The sequence below is a fragment of the Hylaeus volcanicus genome, chromosome 7 (genome assembly GCF_026283585.1).
Source record: "Hylaeus volcanicus isolate JK05 chromosome 7, UHH_iyHylVolc1.0_haploid, whole genome shotgun sequence".
NCBI lineage: Eukaryota > Metazoa > Arthropoda > Insecta > Hymenoptera > Colletidae > Hylaeus > Hylaeus volcanicus.
This window is the reverse complement of record NC_071982.1, coordinates 3,955,422-3,976,241: the sequence shown is the minus strand read 5'-3', so window position 1 is coordinate 3,976,241 and position 20,820 is coordinate 3,955,422. Positions and strand designations below refer to the sequence as shown.

At 42.7% G+C, this 20,820-nt stretch overlaps 1 protein-coding gene across 1 annotated transcript in view; it reads left to right on the top strand.

Moving 5' to 3' along the window:
- Positions 1-14,543: 14,543 nt before the first annotated feature.
- Positions 14,544-20,820, top strand: part of LOC128879904 (Fanconi anemia group J protein homolog) — a 66,965-nt gene continuing 60,688 nt past the window's right edge. Inside the window, exons 1-3 of the mRNA XM_054129463.1 lie at positions 14,544-15,178; positions 15,341-15,965; positions 16,050-16,161. Of these exons, the coding sequence (XP_053985438.1) occupies positions 15,087-15,178; positions 15,341-15,965; positions 16,050-16,161 (829 nt within the window). The 5' untranslated portion in view covers positions 14,544-15,086. The remainder of the gene's footprint in view (positions 15,179-15,340; positions 15,966-16,049; positions 16,162-20,820) is intronic.

The window sequence follows — 20,820 nt, the reverse complement described above, 5'->3', positions numbered from 1 at the left end:
TTCGATAAACAGAAACCATAAGGGAAGGCTCTTGATATGATTCTATACACTTGTATTAGGTAGACTGGAAAGTAATGTCGTTACTTTTACATTAAATTCAAACAGATTTTTAATAAATTTCTATTTTTAACCAGTTATGCAATCGCCATCGTTATCAACAGCCTTTTGTCATCTATTGCGCAAATTTTCAATGCCAGATCGATAAAAATCAACGAGTTGAGTGATAAACAAGTATTTAAAAACGACGTTACTTTCCAGTCCACCTAATATTATAATTCACAATCTAATTCAAACTACGAGAATTAGCAAAGGTGGATCGCAGTAGGTGGCAAAATAAATCAGAGGCCCTGAACCTGAGACCTCCCCTCCTTTTTCCATAATTATGCTCGTGCAGGGGAAGCAGTTCTCCTCCAAACAATTCGACTTTTCCCTGTTACGCGATACGATTAGCTTTAAGTACCAATATCCCATTGAGACAATCTACCGATACCCATTTCACTCTTCAGCGTCCGACAAGCGATCTGGCTTATCTCCGGGAAATAATCTGTTCATCCACACCGGGGGCTAATCCCCGGGGTTGATCCCCCTTAAACCCACGGTCCACAAACCGACGGGCTAATCTGTGCGTCCGCACGAACGATCGTCCCCGAGACAGGAGGAGGAAGGGGCCCGGCGACTTTCGGGAAAGTTTAAAAGACGAAATCGAGCCTGTCCGCGTTTAACTGTCCGGTCAAGAGGAAAATTCTTTTGGAAAGAGTCTCGTCTCCGCGAGGGGGAACACGCTGATTCGTGCGGTCGTTTCGGGCTCTTCGTTAATTTCACATTTAATACTCCGTTCGAAACAATTAGGGGATCGTGGCTATGGGCGACTGGGGGTAATGAGCCGAGCATCGAGGATGACAGAGGCGGCGAGGCATTATACCTTCGGGCCCCAAGTCCAAATGGAATTTGAGGACCCCAGGAAAAAAAAGAACGTTTGCAAATTTAAGGGAATACTTATCGTTAGTGCGAAACAATACCTGATTTATTCATTCTTAAAGTGTAAGTTACTGAAGAAAAGTTTAGTTTATGGAGTACTATGTATCATTTGCCTTGTATGTATTGCTTTATTTTTATATATATATATATAAATGTTTGCTTGGCTACAGTGGTACCACCTAAGTCACAGGTGGCGCCACTGTGGCAGCTACCATTTTTTTTTTAGAAATGCTTACTTAACCAACCTTACTTAACCTTTCCACCCTCGAACTACGAATTGATGAAATAAAAAATTCACACGTATCCAATAAATATATTTTTTAATACTCTATGTAACAAGCGTAATCGAAATAGGAGCAGCTGGATGCGCGATGAAATATAACTCAGATACGATGTAAACGGTACGAAGCAGGCGGATTGCGTCAGGATATTTATCCCCATTGAAATAAATAATCGCAGTGGAATAAACGTCCTGGCCAATCCGGTGTGCAGGAAGTCCTTTGCGCGTCCATCCATCGGACGGATCTTTTCCCGTTTCCGGCGCGTCGCTGGTAAATGGATCGGCTATTTCCTCCAAGGGGGAGATAGGGAGGGATCGCGATTAACGAACGTCGACAGAAAATTAAATGATGCTAATAACCATTACAATACACGCCGCGTATTAACGTCGCCCCGTCCCTACGTAGCTCTCGACTATAATTGCTGAAATCGCACAAAGAATTGCGAATCCGGGCATTTCGAGGGATCGATCAATTGCCGCGACGATAACGAAGAGCCACTACAACCAAACCGTCTATTCCATGAAAACGCTGCTGCAGAAATTTCTTGATATTTCTTAGAAATCGTCAAATTTTGCTACTTTTAAGATTAAGATACAATAATTATCGTTCCATGTTATTAGATTAATACAACCTAGTTCTGCTACTTTGGAGATAATGAATAACCCAAATCCACAGTTTCGAATGTCCACGATCCCCCCAATTTCACCGCCATTAAAGCTACACACGGTCGATGTCACAAGTGCTATAAAATATTTTTTCCCTGACACGTCGGAACCGTTACGAGTCCCATTAGAACCATTTATCACGAATAACAGGTGTACCTCGTCCCAGTATTTTTTCCTCCTACCCCATTCGACCTCTGACCTACCGATTCGAGAAGTCAACTTGGCTCGCATTTAAGGGCGCGGACGACGTGACGTTTTCCACCCCCTCCAGTCCATCCTTGTTCCCCAAGGTGCTCGTTACGATCACCATGTGCAGGCGTCGTTCGGGCCCTCGTCTGTCCCCGAGCCCAGCCCGACGAAATATCGATTACGGTAATTACGCTTATCTAGGTTATCGCTCGTGTAATCGATCTGGCTACTAGGAACCTCACTTAACGCAAAAACTTTACTATCTGGTCGGCTGGCCCGGGGAAAAGCTGTAAAACGTTTTATGCTCCGCCCGCGAGGGGATGCCTTCGTGGCGGCGATGGAAATTTTTGGAGACCGAAAGAACTTTCCGAGTCCCAAACATTTCCACGACTGGAAGGAATCTTTCCGAAAAGAGATCGACGTCGCGAAATTGTAAGAATAAATAGAGACTTTTACGGAGAGAAAGAAATATAAAGGAAAGTAGTTGTATTTCTGAAGGTTCGCATGTGGGTCAACTGTTACTTTATGTAGCGAAGCGGAAGTTGAAAAATGATCAAACTAAGTAGGAAAAAGACACAAGGAAATGGTATTCTGTAATGCTTCCACTATTGCATCAGAGTCGTGATAAACCTCTGCAACATCGAGCTAATTGAACACCAGAGCTCGTGGAAACATCCTCCCTCTTGTAATTCGATCTGCCAGCTCCCTGAAGAGCCAGTGAAAGATGTACAAGTTACCGTGACCAACTTATCAACGAGATCAGCCACGGTTCCAGTTGCTACGTCTCCCGTACGCCACGCGTCAAGGTTTTCTCCGCGGTGACACGAGTCACCCCATGTTTTCCACCCTTCGATCCCTCCTCCCTGCGTCGAGAGCTGACCCCTGATCTCTTCGTTGAATCCTGCAATTAATCTGGAATCGGATAGGACGTCTTCCCTGGCGGAGAAACTCGCCGCGAAGATATCGAGGAACTACCGAGAGAGCAAGGTGGAGGGTTGATCGTGCAAGAAGCGAAGCCGGTGGACCAAGAAAGGGCGAGGAAGGGATGGGGCGCGTTGGATCGAGTCGGAGAGACAGAGACGGGGGTTAAGTCATCCCAATTCCGTCGAAGAAAGCGGGGGGTGAAGTTCACTCGAGTGAGAGGGCGGTGATCATACAGGACATTGAGCACCGTGACGCCGACTGCGCCAAATTATAACTTATTTTATGACTTTTTTGCACCGGCCATTTAACCTGCTCCGCGGGTGGGGCCAGGGGTTGCCATGGGGAGGCACGGTGTCCTGGCGAGAAATTCGGAAATGAAATCACACCCTAATGACTTCCAGTTTTCTGGGGAGGGGGGACATCGTTCTGGGAACAGGATACGTTGGCACTTTTTCATGCAAATTACGAGATACGCGCGCGCGCGCGTGTGTTTTGTCACTTTCATGAGAACGTTCGGAGGTGACCACTTTGGGAATAAATTATTTCATTGGAAACGAAGGTTCAAATTAATGTAGAATTTTCTGTGCTGATACTCTGAGACCTTTCTTTTAATTACTGTAAAGAATAATAAATAACAGAATTATTTCATCACGATTTTGTAGGGTTATCCAAAATAGACTATAGGAAGTTTGTTTTAAATAAAATAGATACCCTTTTTAATCTTATTAGTTTTTTTATTTAATTATCAGGTATTATCTATGACAATTATGTGTGAAAAACGATATCTGTTAAATGACCACCACGACCACGTTTACAGACATCGATTCGAAAATCAAAACTTTCGATAGCATTTTGGCATATTTGCTCGTTTAATTCACCAAGTTCATTTCTAACGTTGTTTTTCAGGTCATGAATTATTGCTGGTTTTCTGGCATAAACTTTACTCTTCAAATAACTCCAAAGAAAAAAATTGAATGGGGTCATATCACACGATCGAGGTGACCAAAAACCAAAAGGTTATTGTTTGGTCTGGATTTTGGTCGAAAGGCGTAATCGGTCTATTCTTTTTCGAAAACGAGAATAAAGATGCAGTTAATGGTGCACGTTATAATGAAATGGTTATTAATTATTTATGACCGAAATTAATTGAAATCGATATAAGTAATGTTTATTTTCAACAAGACGGAGCTACGGCATACACAACGCGTGAAAACATCAGTTTATTGCGATCGAAATTCAATGGTCGATTAATTTCAAGGAATTAGGATAACCCTCTAATAAAAATGAAGCAAGATTAAAGAAGATGCACCGACTCAGGTAGAAGTAATATAATACAAAAATAATAATAATTACTAGATTTTCAGTATGAGAACGATGTGTTCCAAGCGTGGGTGTATTGCATAAGCTTCCAGGGGGGCAAGGAATGTCTAAAAAAAAAAGTCCTAACAACGTTTCGATAGAACCCTAAAGGCGCCTACACTCGCGAGGTCCCCATAAACGACCTCCCGCTGCCGCGATAATGAATTAATAATAGGTCCCGGCCGATTATAAAGAGGCAGGAAGTGATAAAGTATGAAAAATTAAACATTGTCCAGCGCGTGACGAGCGGCGATCGCGTGTTGATACGAGGCGAACGCGAAACTCCGCTGTTCCTTCGCCCATTTACTCGCATAGGCGTAGAGACGGTTTGTCTCAAAAAACGCGGACACCGTGACGGAGCGGGAGTAAACCATAACCTCACAAATACTACACCATATTGAATTATAAGCTAATTCCATTTCTTTATGACTATTAATATTTCTATTATTATTGGACTGCGGATTTTTATGTATTCATGGAGAATTTAAATTTGCAAGAAACTACAAAATGCGCACAGTATGCAAAAATTAAAAAAATGTTGAAAGTAAAGTTCATATTACAATATTTGCAGAGTAAAATAAATACGCATTTAGATTCAATTTTTGTAGGTACGTTTGGAAAGATTTTATTTTGCATAAAAATCTGCAATCTAATTTCTTATCGTTCAGACCACATCTGTAACGATGAAACTATTCCACGTATTGCAGTACTATTCCACGTCCTGAAGTGTGTTTCTCAAACTTCACCTTCTCAAAGCTTCTTTTATGAAGAGACCCAAGATTGAGAAACGCTGTTCTGAATTATTGCAGAACTTTCAGAATTCACACAAAATGGTTGTCACTTCTGATTACGGTTATTGATAGTTGGAATTATTAATGTTCGCGAATACATGAATACTTATCAACGTGCGACTGAACGTAAAACTGTTGCTTCCTGAATAAGTCGTCGCGGCCATTACTTGCCGTGCAATTATCAAAGCAGCGCCTTGAAGATCGCATGAGGAATAAGATAAGCGGCTGAATTAAATACTTTGTTAAGAAATGCGCGGGTAATTGCATCGCGATTACTAAATCAAGCTGGCACCTTGTGTCTACATGAAATTAACCACGTCCCCTTAGAATCGAGAATTAAACAGTGGAGTCGTTAATCATTTCTGAAATCAACACCTGGTATCAGAAGAGGTTAACAGCATGAATGCAATCCTCGTGTCGGACTCTTGTTGCAGATATAACTGATTTTCAATGCGTCACAGTATATATTACATATCTCTCGATTAGAATCGTTTACTTTTATTTCATTTTTGCATCGTCCTAAAATGAGCTTCGAAAACGTAACGAGTAGATATATTTCGAAACAAATTGATCGATGCAAATGAGCATTGTAATAGAAAAAAGATAGGCAAGTGGGACGTAGACAGAAATTTATTTCGTCGTTAGAATTACTTAAAAATGTATTTTTCATTTTGCATGCTTTGCATAATGCATATTCCTTCGAATGAAACATGCATGAATATATTGGATGCTTTTCGCGTATCTGGCATATATATATTTCCTTAGAAGTAGAAATTGCCAGTATTTTAATTAGGGAAAATGTGAAACGTTCTTGTATTACACCACTTGGTCGCGTTTCGTTCGTTATAATCCATTATAATGAAATTATTTTTAGAAACTTCCTACCGCCTAATTGAAAACGAAGCCAGAGGGGATCTGGAAGGATGATAACGCGACCTTGTCGCTGGAAACGAAACAAAGCTTCCGAGGCCGCGATAATTTCCTAACCTCGTTTAACGACGCTAACTCGTCAACAATGTTTCCACGCTGGCAATAATCGTAAAGGAAAAAATGTCCCCTAAACGCCCCGCGGAATCTACACGCCACGGAGCAAGGCACCACGCTGCGACTACACGTCCCGTTTTATGGCCGTTTTCTCGTAGAAACTAAACTTATTACGCGGCAGGGGGGCGCCGCGTTTCCACCCCTTGCCGACGAAGGGAAGCTTTTTATTAAATCACACGTCTCGCGTGCTCCTCGTCGACCGATTAATTTGCCGTAACGCTTTCTTTTGTGGCGTCGGGCCAAACCTATCCATATTTCATGGCCCCCGCTGCCTCCCCCCTGTTTTCACTTTCTCTGCGAGCATGAAGAATGCCAGACGCGTAGGCGCCTCGTTCGGTGACAACAGAGCTTGAAGAACGTTTGTAATATTTGATGGGACCTCGAACGGTGTACTTTTCGACGTCACTCTTGATTTCACCCCCATTTTTGGGGTAAATTGGAAGGTGAGGGAAATGTCACAGCACAGGGTGATTCTTCGTTCAAAAATGAGACGAAAAGGTGCGATAAATTTTTCTTGGACGAGGCTTGGTTGTCAAGATAACGGACTTTGAATGCGGAAGGTGAAAGCGCGGTAGGTGGTGCCCGTAATACGAGCAGTGGGGATCTTTGGTACTGGTTTTCTCACGAAAGAAGCTTCGTACAAAAATAGTTCGTTACGTATTTTCTACTCATTTTTGAACGAAGAATCAAGCTACATCCGTTTCAATGTTGAATTTTTAGATGTGTTTCTAGCTTCTGGCGAAGACTTTAATTATTCAGTTATTACTCACTGCGATATCGTTTGTTCTGCGTCATACTGGTGTTCGCGTTTATTACACGTCAATTCAGCGACGACCAGTGTACACCGATGGAACCGTTTGTCGTCGAACCTCTTGTCGAGGTCGAAGAAACAGAGACAAGGGTGGTTCCCGATAGGAGGAAGGACGGGGTTGAAGGAGTTCTGGAGTCCTGCAAGGGACGGCTAATTCCACCGTGATCGCATCTGATCGATGTCCCTCGAGTGCCCCCGTGGAAAAGTTATTGTCCTCTGCCCTCCTTCCAGCCTACCTTTCACGATAGGACATTTTCCAGTTCCTGGTCGAATTTCCCTCTTACTTCTCAGGGAACAGTGATCGATACACGCGACCTGGGAATGACAACAGGGCAATCTCAATAAATTTGAACGAAAGAGTAATTAATTATATAAAAAATAAATAATCTACGTATAACAAGGAATAGTATATGATTCGGTAGAATCAAGGTTCGTTCCACGCATCGAAAGATTGGCTCCGCCATAAAACTCCACATCTCCCGATCCCGATTTCCAAAAACCAATGCCTCGGAGTTCCACCCTTTACGGTTCTCCATTTCCCCGAATGTTACGTTCCTGATTTTGGGATTCTACGTTCGCGGTCTTTTACTGTCCCCAGCGTTCCAGGACTTTATGCGCCGGTATCTTTCTTCCAAAAATATTGGATACAAACTTTGACTCTTCCGATGACCAGGAAGGCATCTCTCGAAATCAACATTTTTACACACCCCTTTTCGATCCCCGGACTGCGGAAGCGACGATCGCCAGGAGCGAGTCTTCGACTTTAAGCCAGGACAAAAGATCCTCGTCCTGGCGTGGCTGGCACGGGGCGTACACGGACAGTTTCCCCGGGTCCCCAACCAGCATGATTCTTTTATTTTACTTTCGGCCGTGCTCCTGGACACGACGTACTCGATTTGACCCTCCGTCCGCGTCTATTTCGCCCCCCTTGATAGAAACAAAGAGGAAAAGTCTCGAAGAGGAGAAGGAGCGGAAGGAAAGGATACATGGGCGCGCGGGCCGGGCCCCTTACCCCGGACGAAGAAGAAGGTCGCATATGGTGCCCCCCTCTAACCCCGAAAGTTTCGCCGTTCGTAGGAGGTGGCTATCTTGCCTATCGCCCTCCTCCCTCTACCGCACCCCTGGACTCTCTGACCTTTTATCTTATCTCACGGCCGATAGATAAGCACCGACGATAAAGTTGCCGGACGAAATGAAGGCACGGCGTGCGGATGCAGTCGCCATTCCTTAATTAAGTCCCGACGACCGTTTGTTCGGTTTATTGGCTTGTTTGCCCGCGTACTTTCTCTCCAGCGACGAGGATGCTGCCCCCAGGGGAGAACACACTTCGTCGCTCGAGCGTTTCGCCGTTCACGAAATTGTTTCTTCTATCGGGCTTCTTAGCCTTCTTCCTTCCCTCGCCTCCTCGCCCATCCTTTCCATGGTAATGAATGGCGATGAATTTCTTTTTTTGCGGGTTTTAAAATTGCTGCCACGCCACCAATTTGGTTTTCAATCTTGTCAACTCGATGACATTATCACGACCCGTCCGGAATATCCTGTTCTGGAATGGAAGGCGGCGTCCGGAAACTTAAGCAAGGTTGCAATTGAAGATATTCTTAATTTCAAAAAACGTTGGGCACCATCGGAATGTATATTTGTCTTAACGAATCGCCATATTTGAATCCGTCATCTATTATTCGAATATTATTCGAATTTGTCTCTGGTTCGGGAAGGCCTTGTCGCTCGAGAAATATTCCACTATAGCGGGGGAGGGAGGTACCGGCTGCTCGCAGGCATAACTAGCAGTTATGCGCATTACGACGGAAAGTCATGTCGCTCACGTCGAACGCCCGAGATAAACAAGTCGCGGTGTGGTGTGGGGAGAGTTCGAAGTATCGAGACACCGAAGGTGACCTTAGCTCATTTCTACACCTTTCCAATTCTATGCCGATTTCGATTACATAATTAGAATGTAATTTCAGAATTCTGGCGAGGAATGACGTAACGTGTAACGGTATTTTTTTCAACAAGGATTACATTCCAAATTTGAAAAGTTACTGCGCCTTTTTACGTCTGACCACCGATTACTAATGGGGGAGGGATAAAAACGGTGTAGAACGAGAGAAGGGCACAGGCGACCGGTAAAAGAGATACGAGACAGAGAGCAGCCACGATGAAGCACGAAGGAGGGGTTGGAGCAGAGAAGAAGACCCCATTACGTATTCCTCCGGCATCCCTCTTGATCTCCCCGCATTTTTATTGCACTTGCCGCCAGTAAGAATATGTTTTATTTATATTTCATATTTCTCTCCGCCGCTGTTGCTGCTGCTCGGTTTCGTGACCACGAGAAAGCTTGATTCCCCGGATTCGCACAGGGTGACCACGGGATACCGCGTGATCGGTGAGGGGGATCTCCGTTCCTCTATTTATTTTTTTCCTTCCCGTCTGCCGCGTGCCCCGTAATTTCGTCACCCCTATTTTTCGAACTCCCCCTTTCTCGAATCAAAGATATTTTCGGGGATTCCGTCGAATTTCACAGAGACAAGAAGACGCGACTGTGTCATATAGGCCTTACGTATACCTCGCGCTCGAGTACACCGCCATTTTGTTTCCTCGCGTTCGAAGTGAACATAAAAATTATTCCTTAGAACCTAACTATATGTTCTATTTATAGAAACAAAGCTCGTTTCGATCAGGTTTCTAGTATCGTCGTAAAATATCCCTGAAGGTACTCCTTTTTGTGACCCAACTCCTTAATCGACGCTACGAGTTCCCTCATTTGCGGCGAATGTTTTGTCACGTGATTCGAGTGGAATATATTTTTCTAGACGGAATAACAGTCCTCCGCGGAAAAAGAGTTAAATCTCGTCGAAACGTCGCGCAGCCAGCGGCGCGTAAAGCCCGTCCGGTGCTTTGTGACTCTCGCGAGGGGTGTTACACGCAATTTGCCCGCACTTTCCAGTAATGACTCCGTGGGACCCTTCGACATATTTTATGGGCATCGTGTTGGGTGTGCATAACTTACAGTCCAGTGGTTGAACTCACGGACAACGCGATCTCTCGAGTGTGAAACGACGAGACGCTGGAAAGCGAATTGCAATCGTAAAACTGTGACACACTGTAGTTATTTTACAGCCGCATTAAATACAAGAAATACATGCAACGAATTCCAGTTTTAGCTTGTGAGTTTATGGAATCGCAAAGTTAACTGTTTGAAGTTTCGCGCTTTTTTCTGCCAGCGCGCTATATTCCTCTTGTTGCCATGCGGATTGACTTGTCCAATAGAAAGAGACGTATCGTTTAACAGGTTCTTCCCATCTTTGGAAATTCTCCCTGTAGCTCCAAAGTGATATATTAATATTAACTTCGTTCAAATGTGCTTTCCAACCCTCTGGAAACAGTGTATACTTTACTTTTTTTTCGTTCTCTATAATTATGTAACCTTTTAAGCGGAACAAACACCAGTAGAATCGATGAACCGATTGACCGATGATAGACAGATTGACCAACCTGTGCACTTTGCATTTCACACGAATTTCCAATTTGTCACGGTGTTTCTTCGACCATCTCGCCTCCAGCACTCGACGCGAAAGCGATAAATAATACCAGCGGTCATAATAACAATAACGACGATTGACACTTCAATAAATTACCACCCGTGCACCGCTCACGGCGTCCAATTAATCAGCCGAAATGCGGCCAGGGTGGGGGCTATCGCGTGACGTCATCAAATGATTTAGGTCAATCTCTCCCTCGAGGGGGTTTCGTGCCGAATCGTACACTTTTTTGTGTAACATTTCTCGTTTCATGTTTCGGAAACTAATCCCAAAAATGAAAATGATACAAATAATCACAGAGTAGATACATGCTTTGAGAAGCAATAGCGGTAGCAAAATAACGGTGATTTTAATTAATATAAAACATCAGCAGTGAGCTTCGCGTTAAATATAGTTCACAACTGCTTCTATTTGAGTATTTCCGCGCGCCAAACAGATGGCACCACTAGTTTGAACAAGACGTCTCTCAGAATCAAGACAACCCTAAGACTTCCTTTTCTATCTTCAACAAAATGATGCTGCTTCGTGGGAATCACTCGTCTTGCATAACGTCAAATATAATCGAGTTTACCTCGACTACATCGCTACGTACCCCTAATCAAGATCTCATAACAATCCCAAAATGTTTTCTCCTCTTCCACGATGCGATGCCACGCCGTGAGAATCGGCTGCCATAATCGCAACCTTCGTAAAAATGAATCGACGGGCAAGGGTGAGCCATTGGTAGGAGTATTCCTGCCGTGGCAGCGTGTTATCATTAAGATATACATCATAACCGTGTGAAAACGCGAGGATTCCTCGTCAGGATCGTTCGGCGGTGGTACGTGAGCTGAAAATGCTCACCGAGCTGAGTAATTTCATCGCGTATACGTGACGCGGCTCCTCGGACGTCCTACGCTCCTGGCGATGAGGAGGACGCAAGGCGTGTACTCGCTGGACCCGCACGCGCACACGCGCTGGCGGACTGTACGTGTGCGTGGGAATTTCGGATAATTTGATAAGGATTCATGTCAGTGCGAGATGCTCCATGGGGCACCGAGTGAAATTCCTTATTCCAGACGCACGCGCGCCGGGATGGCTTTTAAATTCCGTTGGGCCCCTTTGATGGGGGCCGCTTTCGAAACTCCGGCACAACAGCCACGTAAATCAGAAGTTTGATACGTTGGACCGACCAGGAACCATAAATCACGGGGCAAAAATTATATTCCATCGAGGAGACGTGTCTTCTCTATGAAGGTCACCGGTACAACTTCGGTATTAAGTCCAGCGAACTCGACCGTTCCACCTGTCCGATTCTGTTCGTCTGAAAAATTATGGTTCTGCACAGGGAATCTGTTAGGAATATGATTCTCGAAAAATGATCACTGAATCTCGGTTTGACACGATGACGTTCGACGTCTTGGACGGTTAATAATTGCAAAAAATATTGTGGAAATAATGGTTACGTTAGAGTTCCAAAGGGGTAGTTTGAAATTCGCGATTTTGTGATTCGTAACCCCGGGTCCACACTGCGGCGAACACGAACAATAACATAGCCTAAAAACGTTCACAAAGGTGTTCCTACTGTCGCTAACATCTACGATGTTCGTACTCCAGCGAGACATGTTATTTTGTCAATCCGGGCGATCCACATCCACTCCATGGTTGGAAATGCTCGAAAGCAAACGACAGTTTACGACCACCCGCTGGCAGATACTCCAAAGGGATAATATACGTGACCGTAGTTAATATTAGTTCCTTAATATTCATCCAAGTTTTTATGCTTTCTTTGTTGTATCTTGATGAAAATATATGCAATATATTGGCGAGATTTTTCTGATAAAAATAATATCAAACACGACGCAATTCAGACAATTTTGAGTTTCGCTTATGACAAGTAATATGTATTTTTATAATATTAACACTTGTTTATACTACCCAGTGACAAAGGAGGTTAAGAAATGGCCATTTTTGACATCGCCTGGAAATGAAAAATTCATGCAGAATCTTTTAGAGTGTCTCCAAAAGAACAAAAAATGTCGGTATCACTTTCCCGAGAAACGATAGGAAAGTTGTCAAAAATACGTTCAAAGTATGAATGTGATGATAAGGGAACTTACGTATATTTTACATACCGTCGTCTTCTTCTTCGGATATCGAACCGTCTACAAAATAAGTATTAAGGGACTCAGCAGGCAGTTGAATTGAAGCTTGAAATCGAGCAAATCCAAAGTACCATATAATCATGGCTACATGGAAACAGCAACCAACAACGCGTACACCGACTTTGGATCCTCATGAGTGTGCAAGTATGGCTTCCAGCGCGGTTTTACTTTGATCAATTAGTACATATACAAAGTATTTTAAACTATTTGAATGTCGCGAATGCAGTTTCGTTTGAAGTAAAATGGCGTTAATTAGTTCCACATGAATCTGGTATTTTTTAAAATCAATATTGTATGATGGTACTGCGACTTGAAATTCAAAATCTGTCATTTATATGGTCAGCGTAATAACCAGATGCTTGGTTCATTTGGTATGTTCCACATGCGTATAAGCATAGATCGTTGTAAGTTAATCTGGGGAAAAACTCTAATTCAGTAGCTTCCATACGTTGGAATTGTGCTCGATTTATATTCATATTTTCCGCTTGAATTAATTGTGATAAATGATTAACTTTGTTCGAATATTGCAAAATTCTATTGGTAATTAAATTATCAAAGGCAGATGTAGATGGTGATGTAAATGTTGCATTTAAAATGGCACAAGCTATTTTGAAGTCGTGGAATAAAGTAGGTAACGTTGTGTTTTGGATGGTTCCATCAAAATACTTGAAACGATTTTTTATGGGTCCATTAATTACTTCCACGATGTAACGATTTTTTGTAACGAGTCGTGACTGATTCGCTTGTTCAACTGTTAGTGGTTTCCGTGGTGCATCTGTCGAAGTAATCGCAGGACGTATAAAAAGTCGTTAAATATTTCGAGGACAGTTCGATATCCGAAGAAGACGACGAAATGTAAAATATACGTAAGTTCCGTTATCATCACATTCATACTTTGAACGTATTTTTGACAACTTTCCCATCGTTTCTCGGGAAAGTGATACCGACATTTTTTGTTCCTTGGGAAACACTCTAAAAGATCCTACATGAATTTTTCATTTCCAGACGATGCCAAAAATGGGCATTTCTTAACACCCTCCTTTATTTGTATACATAGATATTTACAGAAACATCCGTCCATCCACTTTTTCATCCATTCATACATACATATATGTATATATATCCATAATACTCTGCACAAAATAATAATAATAAAAATAATAATAAGAAAATACATTTAAAAATTAGTTTGTTGTCCAGAACTGCAGCTTTCTCAAGTACAAACGAAATGCTATTATTTGCCATAAAAAAAAATGAATTTTTGACAAGACGGGTATCAGGTTCACATAGCTACAAAAGTTACCTAGTTTTTCCATAGAGCCTAATTATCTCCTGGCAAGAATTTTACAATCTGTTTCCTATTTTCGAACAGACTTTCTAATCAGTTACTGGCTCACAAAATCAAGTATTAATATTATAAAAATATCGCATATCGTAAACGAAACTTAAAGTTGTCTGAATTGCATCGTGTTTTGTGCCAATTTTATCAGGAAAATCTCGCCAATATATTGCATATACTTTCATCAAGATACAACAAAAAATATACAAACTTGGATGAGTAATAAGAAAATAACGTTAACTTCGGTCACTATCTAAACTATCAAGCATTATCTTTGCACTGAGTGCAGAAAATAATGTTGTCAACACCGCTGTTAATGACAATCGAAAGGTTATGGGCACGCATTTGCAAAAAAAAGGGGAAAAATACATCTAGTTTCTGTCGTTTACATAATGATACGAAAAGAAATAAGCTTGCCTTAATATTAAAAATAATTTTCGATTAATATTTACTTACATAATATTTACTGACATACCTGAACAATCCTTTTCTATTCTGCCTGTAAACATTTCCCACGAGTGTACTTTCCGTTCGTGCCAAGATCGGTAGCGAATCTGTTATAATCCCGTTTCTGTAACAGCAATAACAGTTCTTCCTTCTATTCACGTTACTATTTACTTCACACTTAATTTACACACGTTCTTCTTGCTACAGACAATCTAATTTAGATAACAAAGTTGTATTACAAATGCGACGAACACATTCTGCGAAACGTAACCTGCTTGGACGCCACCTTCACATTAATGAACTTCACGCACGTGGCGTTGCAGTCACGTGGTCAAACAGAGAGTTGCGAGAAATAATAGAATTAAAACATACTTATTAGTAGATTTCTATTGTTGTTTGTTGCTCCTGTTTCTCAGTCTGAATAATTTTGAGCTACAGTAACGTTAAAAAGAATATTTAAAGTAATTGAAAAGTCCTTACGGTGTTATTTATCGATGACAGAAAAAGCGGGAAACGTGTGTGCTATTACCGGGTATCTGTCACCTGTTTTATAGCTGTTTAATCGTTGCTAATTGATGCTCGTAATTTGTGTAATTACTGCGGTTATTGCATTCGTTATTTACACAGTGATTAAAATCAAGATTGAAGAGCGGTTTGAGGAATGCAGGTATGTTGATTCTACACGTGACAGCGTATGAGGTTATGTCAGATTGTAGCTGACATTGCACATGATGTTTTAATGTTTAACTTGCATGACGCTCCACGAATTTTGAATGAGAGCTTTTTAAAGTAAACTCACGGCAATGTACACACATATTTCTGTTAATAGAATGAGCAGATTGAGCCTAAAAAAGCATGACATGTCGAGTCAGGGCTCTCCGTGTAAAAATAAGTCAGTGCCCAGTTCAGAGGTCATTGTTGAAATATCATCTGATGAGAGCACTAGTCAAAATATTTGCGACAGTGATTTGTCAGATCAAGAATCAGTTATGAATGAAGTTTACAACAATGAGACTTTACATATGTTTCAAAAGTCTACTGATAGTGTATCATCCGATGAAGATGTAGTCGGTACGGTATTTCCATCTACTTCAAGAGGGCAAACACAAACTTCAATGTTTGGATGGCCTAAAAAAAATATAAATATGGAAAAGGGCACTACAATGGAACACAAAGTGTGGGACTCCTCTGATGACGAATCAAACATATTTGTTCCTACTATGAAAAATAATACTTCAAAGAAAATTGATTTGATCACAGATGATGATTCTAATTCTTCGTCTCATTGTAAACAAAAAAAGAAATTTAAGGGGTTCAAAAGTGCTGAGCCATCAAATACAACCGAACTTAAGGAAGATGTTTTGCCTGATGTAAATCATGAGATAATGATATCTGGAATCAAAGTAAAACTTCCTGTGAAACCTTATTCGTCTCAGGTTGCTGTAATGAATAAGGTAAGAAATTATTTTAATTCCTGTCGCTGAATTGTAAAAGTAACAGCAATATCCTTTATTGATATGCTATTTTAATATTTTCAGCTCATACAGGGTTGTGTAAAGAAAGAAAATTGCCTACTGGAGAGTCCAACAGGAAGTGGAAAGACGCTGGCTCTTCTTTGCGGTGTTCTAGCATGGCACGATCATCATATTGGTGAGTCAATAATATTTTCATGTTATTAAAATGGTGTATCAATTTAAAGCGTATATACTTCATTAACATCATGATTGGAGATAATCGTATTTAAGCATTACTCTGTTTAGAAAAATATATATTCACATAAATTAATTACAAGACTGGTATCACCTTGGTAAAACTTTAACTATGCTTAAAAATATTTTATTGAAAATAATTCGAGCTGCATGGAGCAGATTCACTATAAATCGTCGTATCTACTAAGGAGATTATTTATCATTGTGGTGCCTCCTGTTAAGTTCCATCTATGATCACGTGACAGTCAACCGTTACGCGGAATTGCGAGTGGTTGGCAGCCGCCACTTCCCATCCGCGAAATTTTCGTCCGTCTCGCGAATTTTCCAAATTAGTTGCGAGCCCCCCGACCCAGCGACGACTTTATTAAATTCCCGTCGAGTTCTTCGACGTCCTCCCGTCAGAACTTTAAAAAGCCTTCCAGACAATTTCTTAACGTGTCACGGCGACGTCCGCCGCGGTAAGATGCAAAACGATCGCGTCGAGTAATTCTTGCGTCTAAATTGGCCGCTGCCTCCTCCTCGCGGAAACTTCCAACGCGTTCAGAAACTTTCCTCGAACTTACTTTTTTCGCTGTGGTCCGCGTCCCCGCGAATGCGACGGGAATTCTTTACAATTTTTAAACACTACCACGAAATCAGAAAAACTTAAAAAGCCCATGTAACGTTACAGCGTAACAGTATCGAGCTTTATTAATTTGGATAGAATGGATAGAAGCTATAAGACTCGAAGTCTAATTTTCCTTGATCAATCCTGTCTCTGTCTAGGTGAAACGCATCAAACGTATAATCAAGAACTTTCATTCGCGGACAAGGATATCAAAGAAGTTCCCTGTTGTCCTCCAGGTGAACCGGTTATTAGGCATTCTCAACCGTCATATTAATTTAAATTATTCAACCGTTCGCCATTTCCCTCGCGCTGGTTTCGTGTTCGTCGGCGTGCATGTCGCTAATTGCCGTCGATTCGCGCGCAATTTCTAAACAATTAGATTTCGAAGTTCGCGTCGCGATGCTCGTTCGTGGCGGTACCAGGTCGCGGATGGCGACGCGGACGTCGAGGGGGGTACGATAAGTCTTTTTGGCGAAACGCTCGACGGAAACGTAATTTCGCGGTATGGCTGCCTCGATAGCGGGTACCCGGTTATTATTTCGCATTTGCATAATACTTTCGCCTCCTTTGTCGCAGTGGTTGCGCAACGGGAATGATAATTCTTCGGGTCTGCACGCCGCGGCCCGGAAGCTCTCTGGCGGAACTTTAGTTGCGTGTTCCGCGTTACGTGGTCGCGCGAAAGATGGCGACACTGTCTTTCGCTTTTCCCGCCACCTTTCACGGTTTTATTTTAATTATGAGGAGTCAATGAGGAGTTAGTCTACACTTCATTATATCTTATTACAGATAAGAGTGTACCGTCACTGTTGAGTTTCTCGTTAATACCGAATCTACCGACATTTCATTTGCACCTATTTCTTAAAGACACCTGTTTTAATTGAATACAAAAATATTTCACTGTATACTAAAGTTTAGTGACATTTCATTTCATTTGCACCTATTTCTTAAAGACACCTGTTTTAATTGAATACAAAAATATTTCACTGTATGCTAAAGTTTAGTGTTAGTAATTTTTCTATTTTATATGTTAAACTGCTCAGGTAGGGATGGAAAGTTTTATACTCATCCTTTAGTGTTTATCAAGGAGATATATTTTTTGGAGGAAGCGTATTGTTAAGGACAACCTACGTATGTGACACTTTATTTCCACAAAGTGTACTTTACGCCTGCGTTATTCTTGCAGAAAATCGCCGTAGTCTATGGACAATGGGGTAGTTTCTTATCGAGCACGAGTCTCGTTCCATTGTCTCCGAAAATTTTTTGAGAATGGCAATGTTAGTCTCGATGATTCAAAGAATATCACCGCATCCAATCTTAATATTCGACCTTCTAACGGAAATTTCCACCTTTTATTCGAAATTTACATTTACACAAGAATTTTATTCTTCTGGAAAACGCGAAGCGTCGATTGTCGTTGCGGAATCACGGACGAATCCCTCTCCTGCTACCTCCCCCGTCTCCTCTTTCGTTCTCCCGTGTCCTCAACGATCTGGAATTATCGGGGAAACCCTTTTCCGCTAGGGCGATCGAGCCTGTCCCTCCCCCACCTTCGTCGAGGAAGGAAATCCTGGTATTAATTGGTAGCTTTCCGACGACAGCGTGTATCATTGCTGGCCACAGTTCTCCTGGCTCAACTGACAGTCCGTGAGGGCGAAAGTAATGGCATTTGCGTGGAATACACTAATTCCCGCTTTCATGTTACGAAACCGGGTCCGCTGATCCATCTCAGAGCGACTTTTATTAACAATATTTTTCTAGAAAAAGAATGGAAACGAAGATGATAAATAAAAGGATCGGAGTTACGTATAGAAAAGTTTCAGAAAGAGGCATAATCGCGGCCTAGTTTGATTCCGTCGCTCGTGTCGCACGACACTCGATACGCTTTGTAGTACGCATTCGTAATTAGGCGAACGGGGGCCTCGATTAGCATTAGTCATGACAACGAAACGGCTCGAGCACGATATCCTTCTGTTTTCCCCAGTTATAATTCGCTTTTTATACTTTAAACCTGGCACTGTCACGCTCCGCTAGTCGAGTGGTACTGCTAGCCACCGAAACTGTAAACTTCGTGCTCGAGAGTGGAATATATCGAGTCCTCGTGAAACCAAATAAAAAAATGTCGTGCATCGATCGAGAAACTCCCAGTGACCAACGGCGCTGACTTGCCTACCCTCCGATGTCTCAATCGGATGGCCGTTTGTCGGTGTAAACAGTGCCTGGAAGACCGCGAGTCGCGCGGAAAGTGGAACTGCAATTCAACTTTTGATAGATTGTTAAGACTTCGTGACAATTATGTTTGACTTGGTACTTTGGCAGACCTCAATAACTCGTTTCCCGCAATTACCCTAGAATTCGCAGAAGTGAAACGTAGGGGAGGAGCGTTACTCTGAAGCACCTTGGAAATGCAATCAAACTTTTGCGCGATTCGTCGGGCTGAGGACAGGACAATGCGACGATTAGGGTGGGCACGATCCTCGACGGGAAAGTAGGTGGTTTGAAAACAATTTGCTTTGTTAGCTACCACTGTTCGGCAATTAACATGGGTATTTTCGTGGAATGGTGCATGATCGAGTAGCGAGTGTGGTTCCAAGGAGTATCGATAGAAGTGAATTCTGGTAAGAAGATCCAAGCAGGAGTGAATGATATTTGTTCGCTCTCTCGTTCAACTCTAGTAGGATATTCTCTCACCGATGGAGCCACGCACAACAGCATCAGGGGATCCATCATGTATCCTTGAAACCGAGTAATCATCAAGGACCACCCTAAACTACATGAAACACTTGAATACCATCGCCATGTTCCTTTACCTGACTAGCCAAACCAGAAGAGGACCTCTCTACTTTATTCTATTCACCGAGAAAGATATTATAAGTTTTCGTTAAACTCTAGTTGGAAGTCTTCTCACCGATGGAATCACAGCATCAGAAGATCCCATCTCATTCGTTCCCGAAACCGAGCAATCACCGAAGACCTCCTTTAACTACGTGGGACGCTTGAACCTCGCGGGTACACGCGAGGAGCATCGCCGCCATCGAGTTCGAAGAGTAATAGCGAGCTCGGAGCCCCGTGTGCGTCGGTTTTCCAGTTGGCGATGATTTACGATCGCCTCGGGGATCGAGCCGCGCATTAATCAGCGATCGCTAAAAACCCTGGGACGTGTCCTGCGCAATTACCGTGGAATCCGCAGAACGGAATCGTTCGTAGAAAAGGCGGAGCGTGATGCGTCGCGAGCGGCGTAGACAACGGAGTCGGTGGGACGATCAAGAGGGGGTCTGGGGAATATAAATTTCGAAAGTTTATCGCGGAATCGCATGCCGGCTAATGTCACTTTATTACAGCGGCGGATAGACGACGTCGACGTTGGGAGACAGTGGTTCGCCCCGAACCGAGTTCGAAATAACCGGCGGTCTGAGGAGGCCCGTTGCACGGCCGGGAAACTTGGCAACTCGGTAATAATTATCGGTGAACTACAAGGCGGAATCGTATCTGTATACGTACCGAATCGTCGTCCTCGTCGTCGCCGTTAATCGTCTTTTATGCCTCAGCATGCGACAACTACGAGGACTGTGCAGCTCTACGTGCTACTCTGTGACGTTCTGACATTAATAATGGGCCCTGGTCCCGAGGCTTCCGCGCCACGGAGGTACCAATCCCGGTACCATCGTCGAAAATTGTTCCGTTGAAGCACAATAGCCAAGCGAAAGGGCTAGGTCGAATTCAACTACATTCGACGTTCTAGGGTACTCCCACCACTCCGAATCACGTGGGACGCGCCTTCCACTGTTGTCCTAGAACATGGACACGAGGATTTAATGTAAAAGATGCAGCAATTTTATACCTACCATTTAAAACTGATCCTAGAAGAATTCCAGTAGATTTCTCTGATATTCGCGAAGGGACTAGGTCGAGTCCATCTGTATTGGCCGCTCGAGACTACTTCCCCCACTCTTACTTGCGTTATTCACTACTTTTACCTTCGTACAATGTTATCCC